Source organism: Mirounga angustirostris, unplaced genomic scaffold (assembly GCF_029215605.1).
Source record: "Mirounga angustirostris isolate CCGP_5_RB_7025 unplaced genomic scaffold, mMirAng1.0.hap1 SCAF_3, whole genome shotgun sequence".
NCBI lineage: Eukaryota > Metazoa > Chordata > Mammalia > Carnivora > Phocidae > Mirounga > Mirounga angustirostris.
Window position 1 is genome coordinate 194761029 of NW_026991711.1, and position 27844 is coordinate 194788872.

Sequence of the window (27844 nt, forward strand, 5' to 3'; positions counted from 1 at the left end):
CATTCGACTCCGCCGGTCCAGAACGCGGGCCGTACAGGCCCCGCCCCAGTGGCCCTCAGGCCAATCGGCGGCGCGTCCGCGGGGGCGGGGGCGGGCCCAGGCGGGGCGCGGGGCGCGCGGCGCGGGGCGGGGCGCGCGGCGCGGCGCGGAGGCGGCCTGCGGGCAGTTGGGCGCGGCGGTCGGGAGCGGGCGGAGCTGGCGCAGCCTGGAGGCCGCTGCGGGCGACGCGCGCCGGGCCGGCCGGTGAGGACGCAGGGCCGCGAGCACGCGGGGCCGCGGGCGGGAGCGCGGGGGCGGCGGGCCGAGGCCGGACTGGCACTGAGGCCCGCGGCGGCCGGGCGCCTCGGGACGGAGGTCCGCCGGCGGAGTCCGCGCCCGGGCTCCCGAGGCCTTCCAGTCGGCGGGCCCCGTGCGAGGAGGGCCCGTGAGTGCGCAGCCCGCCGGCGGCGGAAGCGTGGAGGCCCGGGGGCGGGGAGTGGGGTCGGCCCGGGGGGCGTCCCGCGTGGAGGCCCGGGGAGGGGGTTCGGCCCGGGGGGCGTCCCGCGTGGAGGCCCGGGGGCGGGGAGTGGGGTCGGCCCGGGGGGCGTCCCGCGTGGAGGCCCGGGGAGGGGGCTCGGGCCCGTGGGGCGTCCCGCGTGGAGGCCCGGGGGGGGCTCGGGCCCGGGGGGCGTCCCGCGTGGAGGCCCGGGGAGGGTTTCGGCCCGGGGGGCGTCCCGCGTGGAAACCGCGGGGGTGGGGTCGGCCCGGGGGGCGTCCCGCGTGGAGGCCCGGGGAGGGGGTTCGGGCCCGGGGGGCGTCCCGCGTGGAGGCCCGGGGAGGGGGCTCGGGCCCGGGGGGCGTCCCGCGTGGAGGCCCACCCGAGCCACAGGTGGCAGCTCGGGCTGGTTGTGACCACACCCTTCGTGGCCTTTGCTTCAGTTGTATCTCCAAGGTGGGAACGCGGTGTTGGGTCAGTGCGTCTGATCCACCAAGGTCCGGAAATACTCCTGAACACTGGCGAGGCAGCCGAAGGAAAATTGGGGCCAGGATGTGGCCCAGTGCTTCACGCAAGCACTCTTTCCATGGATGCTGGCGGCCGCAGCCTCCCGTGGCCTCTCCCGGGCGAGGCAGGAATGGCTGGGAAAAAGAGAAGTTTAATCCTGTGGTGAAGGAAATCCTGTCGGTACAGTGTGAGGAGAGGGGAAAGATCCAAAACCCAGGGCTGGATCTGTAAAGGGCGGTTTTTCTTTCTCGGTTGGTTGTTTCGGTGAGAGTTTGGCTGGACCGCTGCGGAAATGTTTGATGGCCGTCAGGGGACGTGGGGTTGGCGTTGGTTTTGTGCAGACTGCGTTAGGACGGACAACAGGTTTTCTCTCTGCCGGAGAGCTGGGACAAGACGTTCGGGGCAGGCAGGCAGGCGTGCAGTAAGCCTTGCTTGTAGACAGCGTGGTTTTAGTGTTCTTCGTCTGCCGCTCTGCAGCGTGTGTGGGTTCCTGTACCCCAAAGAGAGAATTCTGTGCTAAGAGTTGGGAGGCGCTTCGTGCCGGGGATTTCACTGGTTCTCTCCCAGCCTGCGGAGGGACCTGGCCGGGTCGCACAGCCCTGTGTGAAAGCAGGGGAAGTGGAGAGACCGGTTTAGGGTCACACCCTGGCCATGCCGCCTTATTGCACATCCTCGCCGCGCCGTCCGCCCTGAGCCGTCGGACTAGATGCTGACGTGCAGTTTCCCCAACTACACAAGTTTGCTGGCGCATTGGTATCGTGACCACCCTTTGAGAGCAGACTCCCAGGGTCCTTTGGTACTAATTCATTTCCCAGAGAAGGAAGTGTATGTGATAGATTCGTTTGTCTCTGTTCCTTATGGATAAAATGGGGTTAAAATTTAGCTACCCCAAATGGTGGTTGTGAGGACTAGGTGTCTACGGACGAGCTGTTTGTAAGGTGTCTGGCACACAGCAAGTGCTTAACCAACGTTAGCCGTTACATCATCAGGTGGAAGAAGAGCCTGGGTAGACAGTGGAGCGAAGTGGGCAGTATTTAAGCAGGGTTGTACTGCTTTGGGGGAGAGAGAGGACCTGATTGACAAAGTGAGGATTGATGCGTGGGTAATTCCTTCTGTCCACAGTTCTGGCTTCTGGTCACCTCAGGACCTCCTCAGTAGTCAAACAGTAACAGTTCTCCTTCTGCTGCTTACCTTTTCAGTTTTGTTCCTGTTTTTCCTTTACCCACTTTCTTATCAGCTTACCACCTGCCCCTTTCACTCAGTGGGTCGTGCGAGTCCTGCATGCAGCAGTGGTGGTAAGCATGCGGGAAAGCCCACTTCAAAGTTCAGTGTCCAGCTGAGGTCACTTGGGTCGTGCTCTGAGATCTGAGTGAGCAGAGCATCAGGGGACTGTAGTGTATTTGTCTGCTCCAGGTTTTACCTTGGCAACAGGGAGTCAAAAATGTGAGAATTACACAAAACTTAATATGATAAAGCCCAGTGTTTGGTGGGTTTCTGGGGATTGTTACGTAGGTGGTGATTCTGTAAATTGATCTAATCTTTTTGGAGAACAACTGGCAGTATATGGTAAAGATTTTGATTTTGGAATCCCAGTTTTGAAAACAAAATCTGATATGCAGTTCCTGTCAGTATGGTAGAGTGTTCTACAGCCGGTAAACATGCTCTGGCAGTCCTGTTCCTGTGCTTCCCTCCAGACAAAATTTGAACCATTTGATCTATGGAAGTCTGTTCAGAAACATGCCTTAACCAAAAAGGTGAAAGCAGGGTACACAGCAGTTACACTATTGTGAAATCTGTGAAGATGTGGACAAGGATGAGAAGGGATGTTAGTTACATAAGTAGTTTTATTTTAGGGTTCCCCCCCCCAACAAACTGGTGTTTTAGTTTATACTAATTTTAAAAAGCAAAAATAAAGAGATGCTATAGGGCACCTGGGTGGCTCAGTTGGTTAAGCGTCTGCCTTCGGCTCAGGTCATGATCCCAGGGTCCTGGGATCGAGCCCCGCATCGGGCTCCCTGCTCAACAGGCGGCCTGTTTCTCCCTCTGCCGCTCCCACTGCTTGTGCTCTCCTGTTCTCTGTCTCTGTCTGCCAAATAAATAAATAAATAAGCAAGCACTGTAACGTAGGATGCAGTGATGACTCTCCCAGCTGCAGGACAGAAGGAAACATCACTGCATCCTACATTATAGTACCTTTTTATTTTCGCCTTTTAAAACAACTGTAAACTAAAACACCAGTTTGTGAGGGGTGGGGAGCAATCCCATGACGCTAAAATACACCAAGAGGAGACAGCACACCATGGAATCGGGGTAGAGTTGAGGCCACTTGCAGAACCTAGTACCATCAGCAGTCACTAATCTTTCTGAGCCTGAGTTCCTTGATCTGTGTGATGGGGGTCATGAGGGTTAAACGAGATGATGTGGGCTTGGGCGTGGCGTGGCCTCCTAGCGGTGGCCATCCCTTGGGATTCTGTGGCTTTTGGAGTATGTGCCAGGACCGTCCTTAGGCCTGACACAGCTGCCCTCTTGTGGAGCCTTCTCCCTCTTGCCACCCACCAAATTCCTGTCTACCAGCCTCAGTTTCCTTTCTCAGTGGTGCCCACCGTCATTTAACACACTTCTGTCTTCTCCCACTGTGATTAGGAGGGTTCTCGCCCATAAACTCCCATGTTCTTACGTACTTACACTTTTTTGATACTGAGCAGGTTCTCAATAAATGTTTGAATGAATTAATCAAATTTCACTTGGGGCAAGGGCAGATGCCAACTTTTATAGGGCCTGAAGATTATACAATTTGGGGTGGGAGTCTCTTTAAGAAAGAGAATACAATGGAGGCGCCTGGGTGACGCAGTCAGTTGGGCGTTCGGCTCAGGTTGTGATCTCAGGGTCATGAGTTGGGCTCGGAGCACAGATTCTGCTTGGGACTCTCTCCCTCTCCCCCCTGCACTTTCTCTCTCAAAAAAATAAATAAATCTTTAAAAAAAAACACAATATTATAGTAATTGGAAAGTGAGTATTTATTTAGAATGAGGAAAAAGTTATACATTTTAAAAAGCTGACTAATAATAAAAACATCACTAAATAGCATAAAAGTAGCATACTATGTACTTTTAGGTCACCTCTTCATGTGGTAGAGAATAGAAAGAGTTCAGTGATCCCTCTAGCATAGTTGACCAAAAATTTTTGATAGTTAGGATGCATAAAACATGATTGCACCTGTAGATACATACGTTGGCTGTTTCTAGTACAGCTACAGGTTTGTGTCTCAGAAAAGCAGGAGTTCTGATAAATTCTATTTTGTACGATTCCATTCAAAAAAGTAAAAGAAAAATGGTGGTACGTTTATATTACACTACTGCAGTAACAGTTATTTTTCTGACAACTGCAGTGTTGTCTACTGGGTACTAATCTCTCTGCTTACAGTTTTAACATTTCTGGTGATAATTTTCCCACAGATGAGCATCTGGCTCCCCATATTTCAAATCTTATTTCTTTCCCATAGCCCACACACTTGCACTGCTGGACACCGTTGGATCTGTACAGGTTGCCACAGAACCCCAGTCCTGCACCTTTGTTTCACGCGCCTCTGGTGGGCGGGCATAGTGGGCCCTACCTGCTCTGAGATGGCTGGGGTAAGTGTACACAGGAAGTAATGGCAAACGTAAGTGCATCCCACTAAACCCAAACTAAACGTATCTCCAATTCTTTGTGCCCTTAGCTGCGTCCCCAAAATTCCAGCGGCCCCTCCTAAGCTGCCTGACATAAAGGGAATGACATTATAGTGGAAAGAGGCAGTAGCCTTAGTTGATTGCAATTAGAATGTATTCTGTAAATTCTGCAGAAGGCTACAGCCATAGGCACACTTCGCTTAGAGCCTTTCCTAGGACCGTGGAAGGGGCCAGTGCATGTGGGGGGCCCAAGAGCTGGAAGCAGAATAGCTTTAGAGTCATGAGGCTTTTGCAGGGGCAGTTCTGGCCCTTTGCTTGATGCCAGATGACGTGGTAGAAGCACAAGGGGTGAGGGTGCTCAGTGCATCTCCTGGCGCTTAGCAGGAGTGTGGGAAGGAAGAAGCAACACCATGGAATTTTAGAAATTGTTTAAATTTTACTAGGCCTTATTAACTCTTGTCTCCTTCCTAATTAAAGTCCCAGGTGCTTTGGTAGTAGTTAATAATGTGAATGTTGGAGGAACAAGTCTCAATACCTAAACAAATCGATTCCAGAGACTGCTTAAAAATGTTTTTATTTTACTGACTGTTTTGGAAAGAAGAACCAGCACAGCTCCTAGAGGAAAGACAGTAGTTATTGCAGCTTCCTCCTAGGGGAGCAGTGACATACCTTAGGTAACCCCTACCAGGTAAGACTTCTGACGTGGGGAGTACTTACACAGTATCTGGGCCAAGAGTGGGGAACTGAAAGCTGAAGTTAGATCCCAGGTGTGCTTCTGATTTCAAAAGTAATGTATACTCATCACTGGAGGCAATCTGAAAAATACGGAACATTGGAAAAAGAAAGAAAATCAACCTTCTTCCCTCCCCCCAAAGATAACCACCATAAACGTGTTAAAATGCAGGGGTGTCAAGTTCTGGTTCCTGGAAGATGGAATAAGCACACTGCACGCTGTCCTCCCCCCTGACCATGGCTCTAAAGGCTGGACAGCTGCATGGAGCCGGTATTTGAGGACTCTGACAAGTAAATAGTGACAGGAGGAGTGGGCACAAAGGCCAGAATTTGAAGTACCAACTGCACCAATGAGGAGTTTCCTGTTTTCCCTCCAGGATTCCCTATCCTGGTCTGAGGGTATCTGAAAGCCAGAGAGGGGCCCCAGGTGCAAACAGAGAGTGCCGCAGGGGAAGCCTCCTGCTCTGAGCTATAGGAGAGAATGGGAGGAGGCTGCTGCTTTCCTCCCCTTTTGGTGCATAGATGTGCAATTTTTAAAGTCAGATTGTTTTTGGTTTTTAATCTTAAAGAATTTGGACGCTGGGTGCTAGTCCTGTGTCCACGGGTTGGATCTGTGGCCTTCAGCAAGCCGCTCCATTCTTGGGCTGTGCTGTCTCATGGAAAATAAGGGGGCTGGGCCAGCATTTCACAGTATACACACATACTCCTCTCACCTGTGAACTATGCCGAGGGCTTTCTGGATCCTTACGTACACTGAAAATTGTTGCTAGATCTCTTGTTTTTTTCTTTCTTTTTTTCTTTTTACTCATGGAAAATTCCAAACATTCACAAAAGTGCATATATCAAAACCAGCTCCAATAATCAACATATGGGCAATTGTGGGGTTTTTTTGGGGGGGTGGCTATTATCCCCTTCACTGATTCCCACCTCAGTGGATTATTTTAAAGTAAATCCTTGGCATTATTCCACTTTGTCCATAAATACTTTAGTATGTGTCTCTAAGAGAGGGACTTTTCCCCCTTCATATACACACAATACCGTTAAAACGTATAGGAAATAAGCAGTACTTATTAAATTACCTAATATCCAGGAAGTGCTCAGATTTCCCTGATTATTCCACAAATACTTGATTCAGGATTCAGATAAGGTCCACGGGGAGCATTTGGCAGACAACATCTTTTACCAGTTTCTATCACCCTCCCGCCCCCGCTTTTCTTTCTTTTTCTTTTTTTTTTAGTGTCATTTATTGAAGAAATGAGATCATTTTTCTTGTAGAATTTGCCACATTGTTGTTTTTACTCATAGTCTTTTTAATCCTGAGGATGTATTTCACTAGTGATGGGTAGTGAGGTTACTGAGTTTAAAAATTACTTAAATTAATTCCCTTTGTAGTTTAGCTGCTGTCTTAATGTACAGTGAAGATCATTTGTTTCATTTGGTTTGAGATTTTGGGCTTGCTTTTCCAAGACATGGATTTCATGTTGCTTTCTAATCATGTAAAACATCCATGAGGTTCCCAGGTCAACCCAAGGAAACCCTGCATACTGGACGAAGGGGTCTCCAGGGCTGAATCCCCAGTGCCTTCTGTCCCATGGCAGCCACTGTCGGTAGGCTTTGGTTTATCCTTCCATTGTTGTTTGAAGATAAGCAAATACATATGTTTCTACTCCAGCTCTTTCATTCACTTCATACTAAGGAAGCATAGAGAGTGGGACACCAGGGTGGCTCGGTCAGTTGGGCGTCTGCCTTGGCTCAGGTCATGATGCCGGAGTCCCGGAATCAAGCCCCGCATCAGGCTCCCTGCTCAGCGGGGAGTCTGCTTCTCCCTCTGCCTCTCACCCAGCTCGTGTTCTCACTCACTCTCTCAAATAAATGGATAAAATCTTTAAAAAAATATATATATATTTTTCAGGGGCCCCTGGGTGGCTCAGTTGGTTGAGTGTCTGACTCTTGACCTCAGTTCAGGTCTTGATCTCAGGGTCGTGAGTTCAAGCCCCACGTTGGGCTCAGAGCTGCGTGTGAAACCTACATAAAAAAAACAAAACAAAAACCACTTTATTTTTCATCCAGTGGAATTTTGTTTAACACCAAGTCGGAATATCTGGTGGTCTGAATTATTGACATCTGTTTATTGTTAAGGCAATTCCTTTAAAAACCTAGGAAGTAAATTGTAAGGTTTGCAAATATTGGTTATATCCAAAGTCATGTCTCTGCGCCAATAATCTATGTTTACATTGTGTTGAATTTGTCTGAAAGCGATGTTCCTTTTCCTACATACACGGGGCCTCTGTTTCATATGGTTAGGTAGGAAAGATGGGATAACAGGATTTTATGAGGTGCTTAATTTTTGGCTACTAAATACAATAAATTAGTTGGAATCAAGAGCACATTTCCTATCACTTTACTTTCACAATGAACTGTCTTTCTCAGACTCACAGATTCTTAGAGTGAAGAGGATGTGATTGACTGCAGTCCTCCCCTGTCATTTTCCAGAATAGAATCTGGGCCAGGAGTGGGGAAGTGAAAGCTGAAGCTAGACCCCAGATGTGCTGCCTTCCAGCTTCTACCCCCAGGCTGCTGCTGTGCGCTGCTTGTTTCCCACAGGGCCTGCCTTTTTATCCCAGCTCGGTGGACACCTTGCTGCCAGTGTGGGCTGCCCTTCCTCACGTTTGAGGGACAGCGATGCCAGGGATTCAAGTCCTCATTGGTCCTTAGGCTTCCCCCAGGTAATGCAGCATCCCAGAGCACCTGCTGGGGCAGCGTGTGCGAATGAGTTCTGCAGCACCCTTCTCCCCAGGTTTCCAGCGCCAAATGCCATTTCTGTGGTGCTCCGACCATGTCACCTACCAGGGGACAGCGGAGCTGTATTCTGGGGGAGGGAGAGGTGTGTTTGTGCAGCACATGGGTGTAAATGGCCCGCCTGCCCTCCATCTGGCTAGCTGTTTCTTCTCAGCTCTTTGAGGCACTGCCTTACAGCACTAGTTCTGACATTTTTTTCTCTGATTCCTTACATTGAGGGAAGTACTTAGTTGCTTGTTTCAAAAACTACCAGTCATGCTTGTTAGGGAATAAAAGCACCTATCTTTGCTGTGCTATAGTGAAGAGGTAAGGAGCCCAGGGCGCAGGAGCCAGGTGAGAACTCTGTCTGAACATTCATTGCCGACACTGCCGTGCATTGTAGGTACTTTAGAAAAATGCAGTGAAAGTAAGCGTCATGTTCTGCTTCCTTAGTTGGTTGGTATAGACATATGTTTGATGATCCTTCTGAAAGAGGCAGCTGAAAATATTTCAAGGAAGGTGGGAGGTTTTTCTGCACAACAGAATTTTAAGCCCACTTGCTTTACTGTGGACGGTGGACTGTGCTTTTGTCTGGGAAGCCAGATTTTCCAGTAGACAGGGAGGAGGCTTCGTGGCCAAGTCCAGGCTGGCTCTGTCACTTCTGAGTTACGTGTTCCGTGGCAGACTTTTTTTTTTTTTTAATAGCCTTTATTTTTTAGAGCAGTGTTGAGTTCACAGCAAAGTTGAGTTGCAGGTGCAGAGATCTCCACATGCCCCTGTCCCTCTTACGCACAGCCTGTCCCACTATCAACACCCCACCCCCACACACAGAGAAGCACCTTTTTACAACCTGCGTTGACATGTCATCACCCAAAGCCTTGACAGACGTTTGAGCTGAATTTCCCAACTTCAAGATGGAAATATGGGACAAGGTAGTTTTTAAATTTTTTACTAAATGAGCCTAGGAGCTGAGTTTATAGTAGGTAGCACTGAATGTCAGTAGTGGGAATTGCGTCCAGCCACAGAAATATTTTTAGGAATGAAGACTGCAAGGCATTTCATTCACATGGAGGGAAGATGGGAAAATAAACTGTAGTCCCTTGTATGGCACCACTGCTTCCCTCTGGATTTCTAGAGAGGTTTTCTAGCAGCAGGAAAAGTGAGCAGGGGCTCATGTCTACCGTGGAGGGCTCCCAGGACTGCAGAACACCTCCTGTGTTTCTAGTCTGTCTTGCGTACTCTTGCCCTTTTAATATGTATAAGCACACGAGGCAAACTAATTTCTGTCAGGTCATAATTTATGTAAAACAAATACATTCAGTGCATACGTTTTTCATCTTGTCCCGTGACCAGCCAGGCTGCAGCAAATGACTGCTGTGAGGGAGTGGCCTCGTGTTTCTCCCCAAGAGTCTGGTTGTGCTGCTTGTTGTAAAGTAGACTGATTGACTTTGAGAGCAGGGTTAACCCTCAGGCACTGGGATTCCATGCCAGTTTTCTGTTAAGTTCCTCACTTTCCTAGATTTCTTAAAGGCAAGTAATTATTAAATGTGTGATTGATGCCACATTACCATTATGCAACAGCAAATGGCTTTTCTTTGGAACATCAGCAGTAGGGTACCTTGGGATCATTTCCTCAATGAGCCTCCAGAGTGAGAGTGTCTCATGGCCCTGAGTCTCAGCTCGAGCCACATTGAGGTCTCTGGACCAGATGAAAATCACCAGGAAGTCCGTTTGCTGCTGAGAAGGCGTGTGGACCTGCACAGGTCTCTCGTGGACTAAGAAGTGGTTTTCATTTGTCTAATATTTTTCTTTTTCTTAGAGAAAAAAATTAAAAGTGTGCTATTTTAAATATGTTTATTATCAAACACAGATCTTGGGAAACCGCACAAATCAAATACATGGCTTAGTGGATTATAATAAAGTGAACACGGTTCCGATCAAGCAATGCAACCATGCCAGCCACGCCAGAGGGCCCTTCCTGGTACCCCATCCTAGAGACAGAACCCCTCCCACCTAGAGGGGACCACTCTCCTGAGTTTTCTAGTATGAATCTCCCCTTGCATGCTCTTCTTACAGCATGCTCACCCAAATGTGCCCCTCTGGGTGCTGTGGGTGAGTTTTGCCCGTTTTGTTTTAGAAGTATGTGCTTAGGACTCTCTTACAATGAGGAGAAGGGAAAGAACCTGAAGAAATCTTTTCCATCTAAAACTATTAAGAAAAAAACCTAAATGAGAATATACAATAAAATAAATAAGAGCAGTGACTACTTAAAATATGTTTTGGTTGTATATATATTTTCAGAATTGTAGCTTTACTTAAAGGGGAAGTCTCTTTGGTGCCCAGGGTAAAACATCCCATGGTTCCTTCAGAAGGACCTGCTCTTGGTGCTTCAGTCTTGGTTAAATACTGTGGGCAGACCAAGGACTCAGCTCATCTGTTTGCACATTGGAGACACCTTGCAGGTGGAATCTTCTTCACTCACCTTCCTTCACTTTTGCATTAACTACTCGTGAAATTGAAATGAAAAATGTCATGTTTATGGTTCTCGTAACCTCCTATATCCCATGTTTAATATTAGTGGCATGAATATTAGTGATCTTCTCGTGTGTTCTGTTGGTGACCGTAGTCTTTGTCTTTCGCTGCTCCTGTTTGTCCAGTGCATTGCCTAAGGAGGCAGTTCGTGCTCTTCAATGCCAGTGCCAGGAACTAAGTAAACACTTAGCAAACATTCACAGTAGGAATTTAGTTCCTGCTATCGGGGCCCATAAAACCTGGAGAGAGAATTCGGAGATCACAGATAACTACGAATCTGAACCAAACATGTGCCTGTCCACGAGGGGCGGCCCGTGCAGGAGTGGGGGCGGGAGGTATATTTGGCAGAACAACACAAACCGCCTTGTCATTTTGCTCACTCCATTACCAGTTCACTGTCCCTGGGGGTTTTAGCTTTCTTGTGTTTTGCTGCTTGTTTCACAATCACACGTGTGTGGAAGTTCTCGCTCACGTGGCTGGGAGCCTTGTCTTTGCTGGGTAGAGGTTGCTCGGTGGGTGATGAGAAGCTTTTAAACTTAATTCAAGAGACTAAAGTTCCTGGGCGCCTGGGTGGCTCAGTTGGTTGAGCCACTGCCTTCGGCTCAGGTCATGATCCTGGAGTCCCGGGATCGAGTCCCGCATCGGGCTCCCTGCTCGGCGGGGGGTCTGCTTCTCCCTCTGACCCTCCCCCTTCTCATGCTCTCTCTCTCTCTCTCTCTCTCTCATTCTCTCTCTCTCATTCTCTCTCTCAAATAAATAAATAAAATCTTTAAAAAAAAGAGACAAAAGTTCCTGAGATGGTTCTTCTTGGTAACAAAATAAGCATGAAAAAGATGAAAGGGTCAGGGGACTTAGCAGTTAGGTTGGCGCATGAGGGAATGGATTGGAAATTAGTGAGATTGATTCTCTTTGAAATTTACTGCAAATTAGTAGAAAGCTTGCCAAAGGCAAGTGAGTGAAATAAAATAGTTTTTGTATCAGCTCCATTCTTTCTTGAATAAACCTCTGGCATTTGTTTTTTGCTACACTATATTTTACTGGTAAATATTTTTTCTTCAAATTGACTTTCAAACACAAATACACACCTTTAAGAAGGAAATTTGCCATAAGTAGAAGGTAACTATATTAATACAAAGAAAAACAAGCCAGTATTATTAGATTCTAGCTGATACTCAGCCTCTTCTTTCTTTGTTAAAAACAGTAACATGATTAGCCCTGTTCAACTTAATAGCCTAAAACTAGAGACCTTTCCCGTGTCACAACATGGAGATTGGAAAAGGGCATGAGTGCCTCTCTGGGCCTTCGGTGTTGTCATTCGTTCAGCGGGCAGTGGGTGGTGAGAACAGGGACCTTGTGAGGACAGGTAAGGGGTGCTGGGAAGGGCCTGGCCTGGGGCAGGTGCTCCTCACACCAGGTGTGTGGTCCTCGTGTCACTCTGACAGCACCTGTCCAGCCTGGTAAGACCCTACTTCAAACACCAGGGAGTGCAGAGCTGGCCAAGAGCGGCCTGGCTGTACTCACCTGCTGTTCTTGGCTTTCGCCCCCCGCCCCCCACCACAGCCGTGTGCTGCCTGGTGTGTGTGGGACCTGCTCCTCTTTGCTGAAATGTACCATCAAGCACTTAACAGTGTGTGGTCAGCACATTGACTCTCTGGGCCGGTGGAGGTAGGCTGTGCCAGGGGACTCTAGGCAGCCAGACAAAGGGACAGGCCACTGTTGGATGAGGTTTTGTGAGTTCAATGAGGTGACACACTGCCTGGCTCGCAGAAGCACCAGGAAATACTGTCTTTCGGAACAGTGCCTGGTATTTTATGCTCCACCAATCTATGTATGAGTGGAAGGTAGTCTTAACTCTGTTCTGATGTAATTTAATAAGACTCTCTAGAAGTTGCAGAAATAGAGCAGAGAATTCCTGTGCACCTGATAATTTTTTTTACATTGTTTTAATATCTATTTTTTTTTTAAGATTTTATTTATTTATTTGACAGAGAGAGAGACAGCGAGAGAGGGAACACAAGCAGGGGGAGTGGCAGAGGGAGAAGCAGGCTTCCCACGGAGCAGGGAGCCCGATGTGGGGCTCGATCCCAGGACCCTGGGATCATGACCTGAGCCGAAGGCAGACGCTTAATGACTGAGCCACCCAGGTGCCCCCTAAATAACTATTGATCACTCTTTGGGGTTCTTTTTTTGTTTTAGAGGAATCTTCATTCTTAGCTGGTGAAGAATGGGGGAGATAGAAGGAACATACAGAGTCCTGCAGACTCCAGGGACACGCTTGGGCACCCAGACCCCAACAGGGGTGAGCACCCTCGAGCCTGGGCAGACTCTCTCGGCAGGAGCAGCACGGACGTCAGCCAGAATGCAGGAGAAGCACCTTCACATCCGAGTGAAGCTGCTGGACAACACTATGGAAATATTTGACATTGAGGTAAGAAGTATAATGTTTGGAAGAATATTTCTTGTGCTTTCTAAAAGTCAGGTATTATGCACCACATTCCATGTTGCTGATCAGACTTTGCCTATTTATCAAGCTGACCAAGAGTGACTTTGGTAACACTAAGATCCTTGCAAACAGTGGATCTGGGTTTCTCCTTTTATTTTGGAAAGTGGTATTCTCCTGTCTCTCCTTTAAAATTCTGATATGGGGGCACCTGGGTGCTCAGTTGGCTAAGCGTCCAGCTCTTGATTTCGGCTTAGGTCATGATCTCAGGGTCGTAAGATTAAGCCCGGGGTCGGGCTCTCTGCTCAGTGGGGAGTCTGCCTCTCTCCCTCTGTTCCTCCCCCAGCCATGCTCATGTGTGTGTGCACACGTGCGCTCATTCTCTCTCTCTCTCTCACTCTCTCTAAAAGAAAATAAATCTTTAAAAAAAATAAGTATTTTTAAGAAATTAAAATAAAATTCTGATACAACATGGCCTTTCCGTTCTTCTTCTGAAAGGCTGGCTGAATGCTATAGAGCACAAGCCAGACCCAGACGGCCTCTGCCCCATTCTGCCCGGGTGCAGGGGGGCAGTTAGCCTCCCGGTGGGTTAGCTCCTCATCTGAAACATGGGGGTGATCACAGCCCCCTTTCTCAGGGTGGCTGTGGAGAGGACCGAGCACTCACCGTGCAGGCAGTACTGCATAGTATTAGTGTAGGATTTGTTTATCAGCAGTGATAACATTTTTATTTTGAAAATTCCCTAGTAGATTGCACTGGTAATGTTGGTAAAAACCATTGAATATTAACAAAACTGTGTAACTGTATGTAAGTGTATATATATTTAAATAATATTTCTTAGACCTACATATTACTTTAGAAAACACTGGTTTTCTAAATGGCATTAGAATGAGTGTGATTTTTAAAAATTACTTATTTATTTTATATGTAATGCATAAATATGTTCTCTTTTCTAATATTTTCATATTGGTTTAAAGTAATAGCTTTAGAAGTTTTTTCTGCTCTTAATGTCACAAAAGGAAGGACAAGAGAATGAATTTAAACTTTAGCAGGAGGTTTATTTGTGCTCACGATATCTGTCAAGAAGTCAGGGTGCTACACAGAAAATGAGATTATTGAAGTAGGGGCCAGGCTGTGAGGAGCCTAAAGGAAACCTCTAGGCTCTGGTGATGCCTAATTGCAAAATACATTGCATGGGAAAAGGTAAGGTGGGGGGCGAGGTAGTGACCCAGGGGATCGTGGAGGAGGGTGCTGGAAGTCAGGGCTGTCCTCCAGTCCTCTTGCCTCGGGCCCTGGGCACACCAGCCTCTCTTGCCTCTCTTGCTTGAGTATTTGATTGCAAGTATCTAGTGCATAGATTCATAGTATCTGAACTCAAGGGATCCTGAATGCTTCTTTTAAGGTCTTATTTGAGGAGGAAATCACATACCATTTCATCAGGGCAGTAGTAATTAAAACTGGTAGGACCTATCTGTTCCAACTTCCCAAGTCATTCCTGTGTTGCCAGAGGCAGCCTCTGCCAGGAATGTAGTCCAAAACAGGCAACCTTTGAACCCTGGAGAACTGGTGGTTGGCTGTTGGCTCTCTTTGGCAGCATTTCCTCGCTCTGCTTGGTACTCTTTGATAAGTCACCTGCAGGAAATGGGTTAAAGATCTGGGAGGTTAGTTGGGCTCCCAGATATCCTCCAGCCAAATGCTCGCAAGAGTTTCCACCATGTACCCATCCTTTGATAAATACACCCACTACGGTCTAGGCTCAAAAAAGTTTCAAAATTTTTAAAAGAAAGGAGGGATGGGAGAGGAGAAAAGAATGGGAAGAACTGAACTATTCAAAGCTTTTTTTCAAAGCCTCTTTTTTTGTCCTGCTTAATGGTCTTTATCAACTAACACAAGAAGAAAGCATACATTTATTGTTGAGTCATAAATAAGACATAACCCTTCTCCAAGATACACATTATTATATTACTAAGTGTCTGGGTCACTTTATACATCAGGAACTCAGAAGTGGCATTTTGTAAAGGTTTCAACATACTTAGAGCTTCTCAAAGTTGAGATTGTTGTGTCGGGGAGGAAGAATCTCCTTGGCCCTCCCAGCTCCTTCTAGCTGGACTAAGAATCAAACTTCGTAGGGTACAGGGAATGCACAGATAAGGAAATTCCAAACATGGTTGGGCAATGTGATGCTTATAGGAGCACAGGAGAGGGGTTGGGTCTGGGACACAAAGGGGAGAGGGACCATTAGCAGGGAGGGGGGAGGAGAGGTCTGGGAAGAGGGGCTGCCTGTCTTGTAGAGAAGTGTCTCAGGTGAAAAGGAGTTTGTTAATAGCTCTCTTCCTGGTATGGGCAGGCAGTTAAGGGGGCAGTAAAGAGCTTTTCCTGAATCTGCTGGGTTTTGATTGCCTTTAACTCAAAATAATGTTCATGCCACAGTGGCCCATCTGGGGTGGCCTGCTCTTGGCCCGTATAGTTGCTTCTGTTAATCAGATTTAACCATCATACTCCTTTCCATGCAGGTGGGATATTTTGATAAGCCTGGCAGAGTCAGAAATTAAAGAATCACATTGCTGCCACATACCGTGAGTTGGGTGGGCTACTTTTTGAATTGTGTTAGCCACCCATGGCATACCTTTTAGGAAGAGTTACAATTCAGTATATTTTTGTAAGTTATTTGTATTCAGCTTCCAAGTACCCTGTCTTCTAAAATTATATCAGTTGGTTTTGCTAAGTAACCACTCCAAAACCTAGTAACTTAAAACAACAAATTTTGAATGCATGTTTGATTGGCTTGGGAGGGTCTTCTGGTCTGGGCTGGCCTAGAGGGGCTAGTGGTCTAGGGTGGCATGTCTTCCATGTCTGGCACCCCCAACTGGAACCTCTTTCCATTTGGAATATCGCCCTCCAGGGAGCTAGTTGGCCTTATTTGCATGGTGATGGAAATGTTCTCAAGAGTGGAAGTTGTGATATACCTGTAGGCTTGGGATTCATGCATTATAGCTCCCACCATGTTTAACTGATCCAAGCAAGCCAGCAGGCAAGCCCCAATTCTGAGACTGGGGAGCAATAGAGCTACCTTGATGGAGGAGTGCCAGGCAATTTGTGGCCATTTTTTAATTAATTAATTTATTTATTTATTTATTTTTTAAGATTTTATTTATTTATTTGAGAGAGAGAGAGAGAATGAGAGAGAGAGAGCACATGAGAGGGGGAGGGCCAGAGGGAGAAGCAGACTCCCCGCCGAGCAGGGAGCCCGATGCGGGACTCGATCCCGGGACTCCAGGATCATGACCTGAGCCGAAGGCAGTCGCTTAACCAACTGAGCCACCCAGGCGCCCCAATTTATGGCCATTTTTCACAGTCTACCACAACAGCTGCTGCCAATGGACGGGGAATGTCGTCCCTGGAAAGATGACTGTCTCTGTGCAGCTCTAGTGTCTCGTGTCAGTGGGCTAGTCTTCTTTGCCAGGCGACATGCTTTGTGGGGCCTGCCCCGAAGCAAGCCACCTGGCCTTCTCCGGGGGATGTGCTTCCCCCATAGCCCTCCACGAGAGGCTGGCCCAAGAAGGTAGGTTTGCCCTGATCCTTTCTCTCCAGTGTGTCCCGTAAGTCATGGCTCCAAAGATGTGAAAGATCCAGAGATGGAGGCTGGTTGCCCCTGGGGACCCCTCAGTGATCCACCACCACTTGTCCCCTGACCTCTGGTAACTGAACAGACCTGAGTTCACTTCTCAGTGAGTCACACAGAGAAGCTGCACCAGGTAAGCTGTCGCACAAAGAGAACTTTATTTGCAGCCAATAAGGAGATCACAGGGAATAACTTCCAAAGCCAGGACTCCCGAGCAAGGATGGATGGATTCCTTTTATTTAGGGTTCGGATGAATACTCAGGGGAGCTTTGTCATCGTATGTAGAGGCGGGCATAAAGTCACACATGTGCCTTAAGGAGAGGCTTGTGCTCCTCCTTGGGCAGAGGCCTTAGTATCATAATGAGGTCAGGGCAACTGTGGGCCGCTCCCTGGTCCATCTGCACAGGCGTGAGTCCGTGAGTCGCGGGTTGAGCTCCCACTGGTCCAGGTGGTCCGAGCAGTTGTTACTGCCTGGGGGTGGGGGGAGCAGTTTCAGTGTCCATCACCGAATACTTTACGTGTCGGGTCTCTGCCTGAGTTAAGAGAGCAGCTGGAAAGAAGAGCTTCAGGAAGAATGTGGGATGAAGGTCATTGGGTACAAGCAGATGGGCAGTAAAGGTCAGGTCTTGGGGTCTAACTGGTGACGCCGGCTCCACCACCCTCCACCCTTTATATTTGAGCTAAAAGACACAGGTTGTGGTCTGGTGGTGTTGGCTGTTGTGGGATGGTGCACACTCGAGGTACGGGGCGGTAGGCATACAGAACACTGAGACCGCAGTCTGGGCCTCTGTTGGCAGCACAGAAGGCAAGTCTTGGTGAAGACACTCCCTGTCCCAGAGCTCGTCTGTGGTCTCTCTCCTCCTAGAAGGCAGGTTCCAGGAGATGAGACTTTATTTGATGCACTGCAGAACCATCGGTGTTTGGAATAGTGTCTTGCTTTGTAAATATGTGTCAAATAAAGGAAATAAAAAGTAGGTTGGGTTAACATCCTTTCTTCAAGAGTGTTTTGAATTTTTCCCTCTGTAGCAGAGTTTTCCGACCTCAGATTCAAGTGTGTGGTTTTGTTTGTTTGGGGGTTTGGGCATCTACACCCATCTGATTGCTCACTTGGTTTGTTTTTTACTTAAGTCTTGGGCAGCAGTGTCTGTGACCTTGCTGGGTTAACACACTGATACAACCTTGGAAGGCACCGACTTCTGCATACAGATACTTACAGATCACTGGCATTGTGTGGAATCCCTAGTTGCTATTGAAAGGGCCTTCTTAACTCAGGGACGAATTTGATATGCAGTTGTTTTTGAAATGCTTGTATTTTGCTTCAGTGAAAATACAGAGCAGCTCAGCCTGAAGACCTCCCTGTTGGTGTTCATGCCTCTTTCCGTGCAGTGTGTTGTTTCGTGTTGGTCTTCAACAAGTAAGACAGCCTTGGCCATCCTCATTATACTTGCTTCAGAAAGGTGAGCTGCAAGTCCCCAGTTTTATTTCTATCGCCCATCTCCCAGAGATGGACAGCAACATGCAAAAGAATGAAACTGGGGGCTTCTGGGTGGCTCAGTCAGTTAAGCATCTGCCTTCGGCTCAGGTCATGGTCTCAGGGTCCTGGGATCGAGTCCCGCATCGGGCTCCCTGCTCAGTGGGGAGCCTACTTCTCCCTGTCCGGCTCCCCCGTTTGTGCTCTCTCTCTCTGTGTGTGTCAAATGAATAAATAAAATATTTTAAAAATAGTAGAATAAAAATTAAAAACAAATAATTTAAAAAAAAAAGTCAGACACTTAACTGACTGAGTCACCCAGGCATCCTGAGCATGCAGCCCTTGATTTCAGAGTCGTGAGGTCAAGCCCTGTGTCAGGCTCCCCACTGGGCATGGAGCCTGCTTAAAATTCTCTTTCTCCCTCTCCCTCTGCCCACCGCCCCCCCCCCAAAAGCGTGCGTGCTCCCTCTCGCTCACTCTCTCCCCCTTCCTCTCTAAAAAAGAAAAAAAAAAAACCTCACAGCCTTTAGCTGTCACTTCCCTTCCCCCATCCCTTTAGCTGTAAGCAAACAGTAACGTACTTTCTGCCTCTCTAGGTTGCACTGCTCTGGACATTGCGTATGAGTGGGTTATACATGGTCTTTTCACTGAGCATCCTGTTTCAGAGGTTGATCCATGTTGTAGAATGCATCAGGACTGCTTTCTTTTTTGTGCCCAAATAATACTCCGGTGTATGGGTAGGCCACATTTTGTTTATCTGTTCCTCAGCTGACAGGCACTCCACCTGTGGCTCTTAAGAACAGTACTGCTGTAAACATTCACATTCCGGTGTTTGTGTGGACATGTGTCTGTTGCTCTTGAGTGTATTCCGAGGAGTGGAATTGCTGGGTCAAGTGGTAACTGCTCAGTTATTTGAGGAACTGCCAGACTGTTTTCCAGAGTGGCTGGCTGCACATCCCACCAGCGGTGTTAGGTAAGGGCTTCGTTCTGTCCATGTTCTCACCTACATTTGAATTATCTGGCTTTCTAATTCTACTCATCCTAGCAGGCATGACGTGGGAGTTCATTATGGTTTGAGGTGAAATTCTAAGGTATTTTTAATGGCTAAAGAAGGGAAGGTTTTGAACCAAAAATATAAGAATTGTACCATTAAACAGTTACCTGCAGGCTGGTTCCTTGGGGAGGTTGTGAGTAGTTATGAAGTGAACCCCTCACAGAGCCCAGGTACACCCGTGGGACAGACCTTCCTACATCTCAGGGTAGTGAGGGCCGCCGAGAAAGCGCAGCTGAGGGCTGGCCACGGCGCGCCTGAGATGGAGCTGGCCAAGAGCAGAAGCTTAAAACTTCCTTTAGAGTCTTCATGTAAATTTATAGAACGAGGAACTTTCATTGACACTGTATTTTTCAATCAGTTATTTATCTCATTTGTAAGTAACAGCTACCAGTATCTTTGATTCCCCTTGTCCATATAAGTCATTTGCTGCCACCAACTTAGACTTACCAGGACTTTGTAAGATAGTTGGGTGACATACACTTTGTGGTTCTTTATGTTGATGACTAATGAAATTAGAATACTTTTTGTGTGGGAGGGTATTTATCTGCTGATGCGAGGGAGGGAGAGAGGCCTGCACGGTGGAGTCCGGGGAGCCGTCTGCCTCAGCTTCGGTTGTGTCTCATTTTAAGTGACATTTGACATTTATTGATGGGAGTTTTAGCTACCCGTGGGTCAGTCAGTGGCCAGTTTTTTGATCTAGTAAAGTCTTGACTTATTTTCAGTTGATTAAATGAATTTTGTGGTTTTGAAAATAGAAATCTGGCCACAGCTCTAGAAAGTCTTTTTTTTCTGAACCGTAAAAGAAACCATCTGGAAGCCGTGTGTCAGCTCGTCTTGTTCTGTGTGCAGAGTCACGGGATAGAAATGCTTTCCCTCCACGCCACTCTGTGTGGAAGGCCTGTAAACGTTATTCCTGGTGCAGTGGAGGGAGAGGCCCTCTCTTAGACTTCAGGGCAAGATTTCTAGAACAGATACACACCCATAGTCATTGGTTACTCACCACCAGGTTTAGGAACTAATGTGAATTTTAGCTTTTCTGTTATCTGGAAGCTAATAATGTGGAAAAGGTGATATTTAGTATTTTAGATTAAAAGTAATCTGGGATATAGTTTGGGTGTGTGAGACCTCACCCATGGAAGTGAACGTCCTGTGCCTTTGCTGATAAGTGGGGAGTGAGTTCTAACGAATATGAGGGTTTTCTTGATTATTCATTTAACTGTTTGCTCACATTCCCCTCTTTATCATACTTAAAATTTGGGGAATAGGATTGCTTTTTTTTTTTTTTTGAGAATTGGAAAAGCTTTAGTTAAATATGTGGCAAGTGTGAGGACAAAGTCTCAGTCATGAAGTTCCATGCTAGTTGCTATTCTAGTAAAAACTTAATGTTTTCCTTCTGGCCAGGAAGAAATAGTCAAAATTCCAGAAAGTATCATAGCCAGATGTTTGTCATTGCTCCCACATGAACATCCTAAATATGGCAAATAAACCGCCTTAGAACTTATTTTGGTCTGATCTCAGAAGAAAAGTTAGTAATTCAGCATCTGAATTTGGGGATAATATAGGCTTTATACAAAAGCTCTTATGTATTTCTAGTATGTACAGCGATTATATGACTCTGTCCTAGCTGTCGAGCCTTGTTATTTTGTCTGAGAAAGTTGATCTGTTTCTTTGACCCTGATGCCCAGGAATGTGGCGGGGCGGTACTGGGCGGGGACGTGGGCATTCTTATTCTCAGTGACTGAGTTGTGGCTTCAGAGCTCCCAGTGCCGCTCCTGCAGCCGACCCCATGGTTCACGCAGCATGAGGTCAGCGTACACAGTCTCTCAGACGTGATCAGGACTGGCAAGGAAGCTAGACCAGTAGATGGAAAAGAAAGGGGAACTGTCTTCCTCCTGACCTTTGTACTGGCGAGAGCCCCATCACCACAGTCGTGTAATGGAGCTCTTTCGGGGTCTCAGCGGAGGGTCATGGACATGGGTTATCTTGACTTGGAATGCCACTTTTTGGGCCCCTGAGTTCTGGCACCTGGAGGCTTTATCACCTATTCTCAGCAACCCCAGCAGGAAATGGGAATGCAGGGATGGAGTGAGCTCCCAGGTGAGCTCTGAGTCCCCGTACTGTCTCCAGAAACTCTGTGTCCTGTACTTAACCCAGCGATACTCCCATTTCTCACCTGAAGGAATTTGGTTCTGCTGTGGTTTGTTCCAAGGAGGCCAGGGAGCTGAACTTTTATCTGATTTGCTGACTTGGCCTTTGAACCATGGCTCCCCTTCAGTTCTTTTCATCTCTTCCCCAAAATTTTAGATGCCTGCATTTTTGGCTCAACTCCCCACGAGTAGGTGGCCCACTCGAGGGTGGTGCTTGCCTGCTGAGCTCTTCTTTGGGTCCCCCAGGTCCAGCATGCTTACCCCCCCTTTCTGCAGCTGGTTTCCTTCCCTCTATCGCTGAAGAATCACCACATGGGACAAGTTAGGACCAAGTTTTTAAATCTCAACCCTTAGCTGCTTGATGGCATGTGGAAGTGTCCTGTTCCAAGTCTGGGAACAGCTTGGATCAGGTGTCCCATTTGGAACTGTGGGATAACATGGTGCATGTTTCCTCCTGCTGGGGCCATGTGGGTTGCAGGTGAGGGCAGTTCCTAGAGGCCGGAAAGGCGCAAAGTCGTCCTCTGTGGGCCTTTCCTCAATTGCCCAGCACACACACACACACACACACACACACAGAGACACACACACAGACACACACAGAGACACACACAGACACACACAGACACACACACACACCCTGGTCCTTGGAGCCCCGGCTTGTTCCACTGCTTTCCGAATATACTAGAATTCATCCCCGTTCCACTGGTGAACACTGAGGCTGTATGTGTCATTGTGGGCAGACGTGTGGGTTTCTCTAGGGTGTGTTCCTAGCATGGACTCTGTGGTTGTGAGATGCGCCCATCCTAGCCCTGCCCACGTCATGCAGGATTGCTCCGCCGACTGGTTACACCCCTTGGCATTCCCTCCTTCCACACAGCGCCCTCCCCGCTGTATTTGCCCCTCTCCCCTTGTCCAGCCATCTCCTGGTTCTCTGTGGCCTTTCTCCTCTCTTGACCTCGCTCTTCTGTGGGCGCTGCTGCCTGTGCCGGCCCTGTGGGGAGCCCGACTGATTGCTGCCACCAGCTGGGCGTCACAGTCTGCCCTTCTTCCTGCTGCTCCAGCCTCTGGGGGCCTTCCACCCCTGGCTCCAGATTCGGGTCACAGGGTGCCTGTAAGACGTGCTGTGCGGTTGAGCAGGTCCTCAGGTGATTCGGGCAGGACCAGGGCCTGTGGCTTTGAGAAGAGTTGGTGCGCTCTGGAATTTCTGCCCTCCCCACCAGTGCTCCCAAACATTTGTTGACGCCATTTTTTCCTGGTCCTGCCCCTTCATTCATTCATTCATTCATTCATTCATTCATCATTGAACAAAGACAGACAAATCCTCTTCTTCATAGCCCCATCTGAGCTTCATCTCTATGGAGCATTTCTGGGTCACACCATCCCCACATTTTCAGTATGAAGAAAGCTAATTATAGGTTATCGATCTCTCGCAGATATAGAAAGTAACCAAGATTCTCCAGAAAATTAACTGTGGAATTACAGTTATCTCTCTTTCTTCAAAGAGCATATTCTGCTTTTCCAGTTGTTGTTGTTTTTTTTTTTAAGTTTATTTATTTCTTTTAGTAATCTCTGTGCCCAGTATGGGCCTCGAACTCATGACCCCGAGATCAAGAGCCACACACTCTTCCAGTGGAGCCAGCCAGGTGCCCCTGCGTTTTCATTTCTATAGAGTGTTTTGTACATGTTTTATTATTCTCTCACAGTGATGCATTCGCAGGACAGCACTTACATGGACAGCATGTCAGCGTCCGCAGGGAAGCTGTGCCCTGGTGAGGCCCCTCCCTCACACGTGCACAGAGCCCCGGGGCTCCACTCTGCTGCTCGCTGCATGGGACCTGGAAGACCAACCAGGATGTCACTTGGGGTTGCTGACACTTAAGGTTTTAGATGGAATTGACCTGCAGAGTAATTTAATTTCCATTATACAAATAGTACATACTCGTTGTAGAAAAACAGAAAAACTTAAATGGCCCACAACCAAGGACAGCTACCCAGAGGGAACAGCCATTCACATTTTTCTGAAAACCCTTCTTTTGCCTTTTACCTGCTGCATATATTAAATAAAATTGGAATCAGACTTACATGTATTTTTTATAGTCTATTTTTAAACTTAACACATTATGAATATTTTCTATGTAATTACTCTTTCAGAAGTTTTTTTTGTTTTTTTTTTTAAAGATTTTATTTATTTATTTGACAGAGAGAGGCGGTGAGAGAGGGAACACAAGCAGGGGGAGTGGGAGAGGGAGAAGCAGGCTTCCCGCGGAGCAGGGAGCCCGATGCGGGGCTCAATCCCAGGACCCTGGGACCATGACCTGAGCCGAAGGCAGACGCTTAACGACTGAGCCACCCAGGCGCCCCATCTTTCAGAAGTTTTTAATGGCTACATACTTTTCTGTTTTCAATTTCTCTGTAATAGCTCTTTATACACATTCTTGATTATTTCCTTTAAATAAATATGTAGACGTGGCGGTTCTGTGTCTGAGGGTGTTGTGCGGTTTTGAGGGCTGTGATTTGTGTGGTGAAATGGCTCTCCCCAGATGGGGGCATACCCCCCCCCGCCAGTGGTGTGCGCCCCTGCTCATTCCTCCCCTTCATCAGCAGTTCATATAATAACTGTTAATAAAATCTCCAGTTTAATAGCCAAGAGCTTATGCTTTTTACACAATTTCATCAGATGACTTTATCTTTTTTGTGTGTGGGTTTAGGGAGGTTTTTTCTGGTATTTGATCTACATCATTTTTTGTTCTTTTTCCACTGTGGTAAAATATGCATGACAGGAAATGCAGCCTCTTAGCCACCTTTACACACACAGTTCAGGGGCATTAAATACACACACACTGTTGCATCCTCTCCGTAGCTGTTTTCTCTTGTCAGACTAAAACTGTCCCCATGAAACACTGACTCTCCAGCCCCTGGCGCCCACAATTCTGCTTTCTGTCCCTATGAATCTGACGACTCTCCGTGTCCCATGTAAGTGGAATCCTACGCTATTTGTCTCCTGGTGACTGGCTTAATTGCAGAGCATGATGTCCTCAGGGTTCAGCCATGCTGAAACAGGTGTCCGAATTCGCTTCCTTTTTCAGGCTGAGTCATCTTCCATTGTGTGCATGGACCACATCTCGCTCATCCATTCATCTGTCAGTGAACACTTTAGCTCTTGGGGATAACGGTGCTCTGAACACTGGGGTGCAGTTATCTCATGAAGACCCTGCTTCCTCTTTCTTTGGGTGTGTGCCCAGAAGTGGGCTTGCTGGATCATGTGGCGATTCTGTGTTTAACTTTTGAGGACTCCCCAGACTGTTTTCCACAGTGGGTGCACTATATTGCATTCTTACCAACAGTGCACAACGGTGCTGGATTTTCCACATCCTCTCCAACACTTGTTTGCTGTTATTTTGATAGCATCCATGCTAATGGGTATGAGGTGGTATCTCCTTGTGGTTCTTGTTTGCATTTGCCTATGATCAGTGTTGTCAAACATCTGTTCATGTGTCTTTTGGCCATTTGTAGATCTTCTTTCGAGAAATGTCTGTTCAGGTCCTCTGCCCATTTTTAAATAGGGTTGTTTGGAGGTTTGTTGTTGAGTTTTAAGAATACAGTCTAGATATTAACCCCTTATCAGATACATGACTCACAAAGATTTCTACATTGTATTTGAAGTTTTCAAAAAAAATGGGAAGTTAAGCGGGAAATAGCAAATAAATTGTGTTTGAAGTGGGAGGAAAAAAGGGTGGAAATAAGAGGGAATGCTGGAGACTTCACAAAGTGACAGTTACAGTGACGAAAAGGACAGAAAATTTATGGAAATGACACTTAAAGATTTGATGCCCAGGAATGGGCTGTCACTGTGGTTTGAGCTGTGCTCACTGACCCAGTGGCTCTCAGTGGTAGCATTTGTTGAGCCAGTGCTTACTGAGCATCTGCCAGGCACCATTTCAGAAGCTGGAAGTGCAGAGGTGAGCAGGATGGACAGTGAGCTCAGCCTTCTTAGCGCTAATTCTGCAGTGGGAGCTTGGCAGTAAGCAAGGTAAAACACAGAATGCTCAGTGCTCAGGAGAGAGAGAAAACAGGGAGGGGGGTGGGGCGTGGACCTCTTCTCAGGGTGGTTGGAAACAGCACATGAGGGACCTTGAGGTGCAGGCGGAAATGTACCAAGGGTCTGATGACTGGATCAGAGCCCGGTCAGGGCCTGACCCAAGATGTGGTGTGGAGAGGAGGAACAGGAGAGTGCTAACAGTCAGTTTCGTCCTGGAAGTATTTTGGAGCTGGAGCCTATAGGATTTGCTGTGCAGAAGATGTGGGCTCAGAAACCAGAGAGCCAAGGTGATGCCAGCTTGGGTCTGAGATGGGGACTCGTGAGGAGAGCTGCTTTGGGAGGTAGGTCAGGAGCTGTTTGGGGATGCAAGGAGTCTGAGGAGATCATCGCGTCTAAGTGGAGGGTCCTTGCCGTGTCCTTGAGTGGCCTGCGTTCTCATGGACGAGGGCAGGGGTGGCTATTCCTGCTAACCTTCCGGAAGGTGCTAGCGTTGCCCTTCTGTGTTGCTGTGATTCTGTTCATACTGGTTCATGCTGAAGTGTGAGTATCACAAGTGTCATGCTGTTGGCCAAGGAGGCAGCTTTCTTAAACTATCCTCAGCCCTTGCTCCTGGGTGGCAGTAATTATGGGCTTTCATTTTTAGAGACTTTGACTAGTCGTTAAAGAGAAACATGAAAACATCTGTTGGTGCTTCCAAACTGCTGTTATTGGAATGCTCTGGAATGTTCTTATGCACACATCTTATGCTTTTATGTGTATAATTTTATGGTATATATAACACAGCTTCATTTTGCCACAGTGGCAGAGAGGATCTCAGCCCTTATTTAAGGGGTTTTTCTGATGACTGTGAAAAAAAAAAAGTTTTTTCTTCCTTAATCCATAGTCTTAAACACCTGCCTGTGACTAATAACTTTCTCTAAAGCTTCAGTGTAGCCTTCTGTAAAATAAGTTTGTTGATTAGTCTAAAATATCTTTTTTTCCCTAAAGTCTCATGTTCCTGATTATGAAAAATACATTCTTACTATTCCGTATTTAAATATTCATGTTGTTTCTTCGAAGATATCTTCATAATTATACTTTTTGGATTTGTTTGGTCTTTACTAATATGTGACAGTATGCTTTTTTCCTTTTTTTTCTTTTTATGTGCATGTGTTGATATTTGAAAATGGTAAAGTCCGAATTTTGTAGCTGAAGAAAAACCAGGTATTTTCCTATTAAACTAATTTTTGTTAAGACAATTCAGAATGACTTTAAGGCTCTAGACATTGCTATCCTCCTGGAAAATATGTTGGAACATACATGTCAAAAATACATAGTGAGCTCTTTTAAATCAAGCTTATGTAAATCAAGGACATTCAGCTCTGGGGGGCTGCTTGCTTCTGGCTTTAATTTATATCAGTCTTAACATCTTTAAAACCATGCAAAATAATAAAAATATGACCTAAATGAATGCAAATTGTATTATGAAATGAAATCATAAATTATATAGAAGTAGTAACATCATATAAAATTACTTTTTAGTATGTTAACATAAAGAATAAAAATAAATGCCTTGCAAGACAAACTTGCTGAGAACACAGGTTTTACAATGGGTCGATTTTTTTTCTTATTTGGTGGAATCAAATGTGGAGAGAACTAAGAGCACTAGAGGAGGGCAAACTTGTTTTGGAAAATTGTTTCATAAAGTTCTGGAAAAACAGAGTTTTGTATTGCTGTAAATTTTCTGCAGTTTAGAAATTAATGCTATTATTTTTAATTATTCAAGTCAATTTGATTTATAAAATAATAGTGTTTTATGTTGTTTTCTGGGTTTTTTTTTGTTTTGCATTTTCTGCCCTAGGAAGTTTTTGTATGTGTTTTTTTTAATTATAAAATTAATACATGTTCACAGTAAAAAATTCAGTCAATATAAAAGAGTACAGAGGAGAGGAGCCTGGGTGGCACAGTCGGTTAAGCGTCTGCCTCTTGGTTTCTGCTAATGTCGTGATTTCAGGGTCATGAAGTTGACCCACATCAGGCTCTGCACTCAGTGCAGAGTCTGCTTAAGATTCTCTCTTCTCCCGGGGCACCCAGGTGGCTCAGTCGTTAAGCGTCTGCCTTCGGCTCAGGTCATGATCCCAGGGTCCTGGGATCGAGCCCCCCATCCGGCTCCCTGCTCTGCAGGAAGCCCACTTCTCCCTCTCCCTCTCCCCCTGCTTGTATTCCCTCTCTCACTATGTCTCTCTCTGTCAAATAAATAAAGTCTTAAAAAAAAATAATTGCAAATTCCCAAGTACAATAAAATTGTAATTAAAATATAGTCCACTGGAGCAAGATGGCAGAGGAGTAGGAGACCTCTAAATTTCATCTGGTCCCAGGAATTCAGCTAGATAGCACACC

At 46.9% G+C, this 27844-nt stretch overlaps 1 protein-coding gene across 9 annotated transcripts in view; it reads left to right on the forward strand.

Annotated features, from left to right (window-relative positions):
• The first annotated feature begins 131 nt into the window (after nt 1-131).
• The window catches only part of FARP2 (FERM, ARH/RhoGEF and pleckstrin domain protein 2), a 112743-nt gene continuing 85030 nt past the window's right edge, over nt 132-27844 (forward strand). For 8 of the 9 annotated variants that reach the window (XR_010410380.1, XM_064587410.1, XM_064587413.1 and 5 more), the window contains exons 1-2: nt 132-243; nt 12889-13120. Coding sequence is in view for 8 of the 9 variants with exons in the window: in XM_064587410.1 (XP_064443480.1) it covers nt 12917-13120 (204 nt within the window). In the remaining variant the exon portion in view is untranslated. Of the gene's footprint in view, nt 244-4484; nt 4615-12888; nt 13121-27844 lie in introns of all 9 variants that reach the window. The other variant, XM_064587411.1, reaches the window with a different exon arrangement.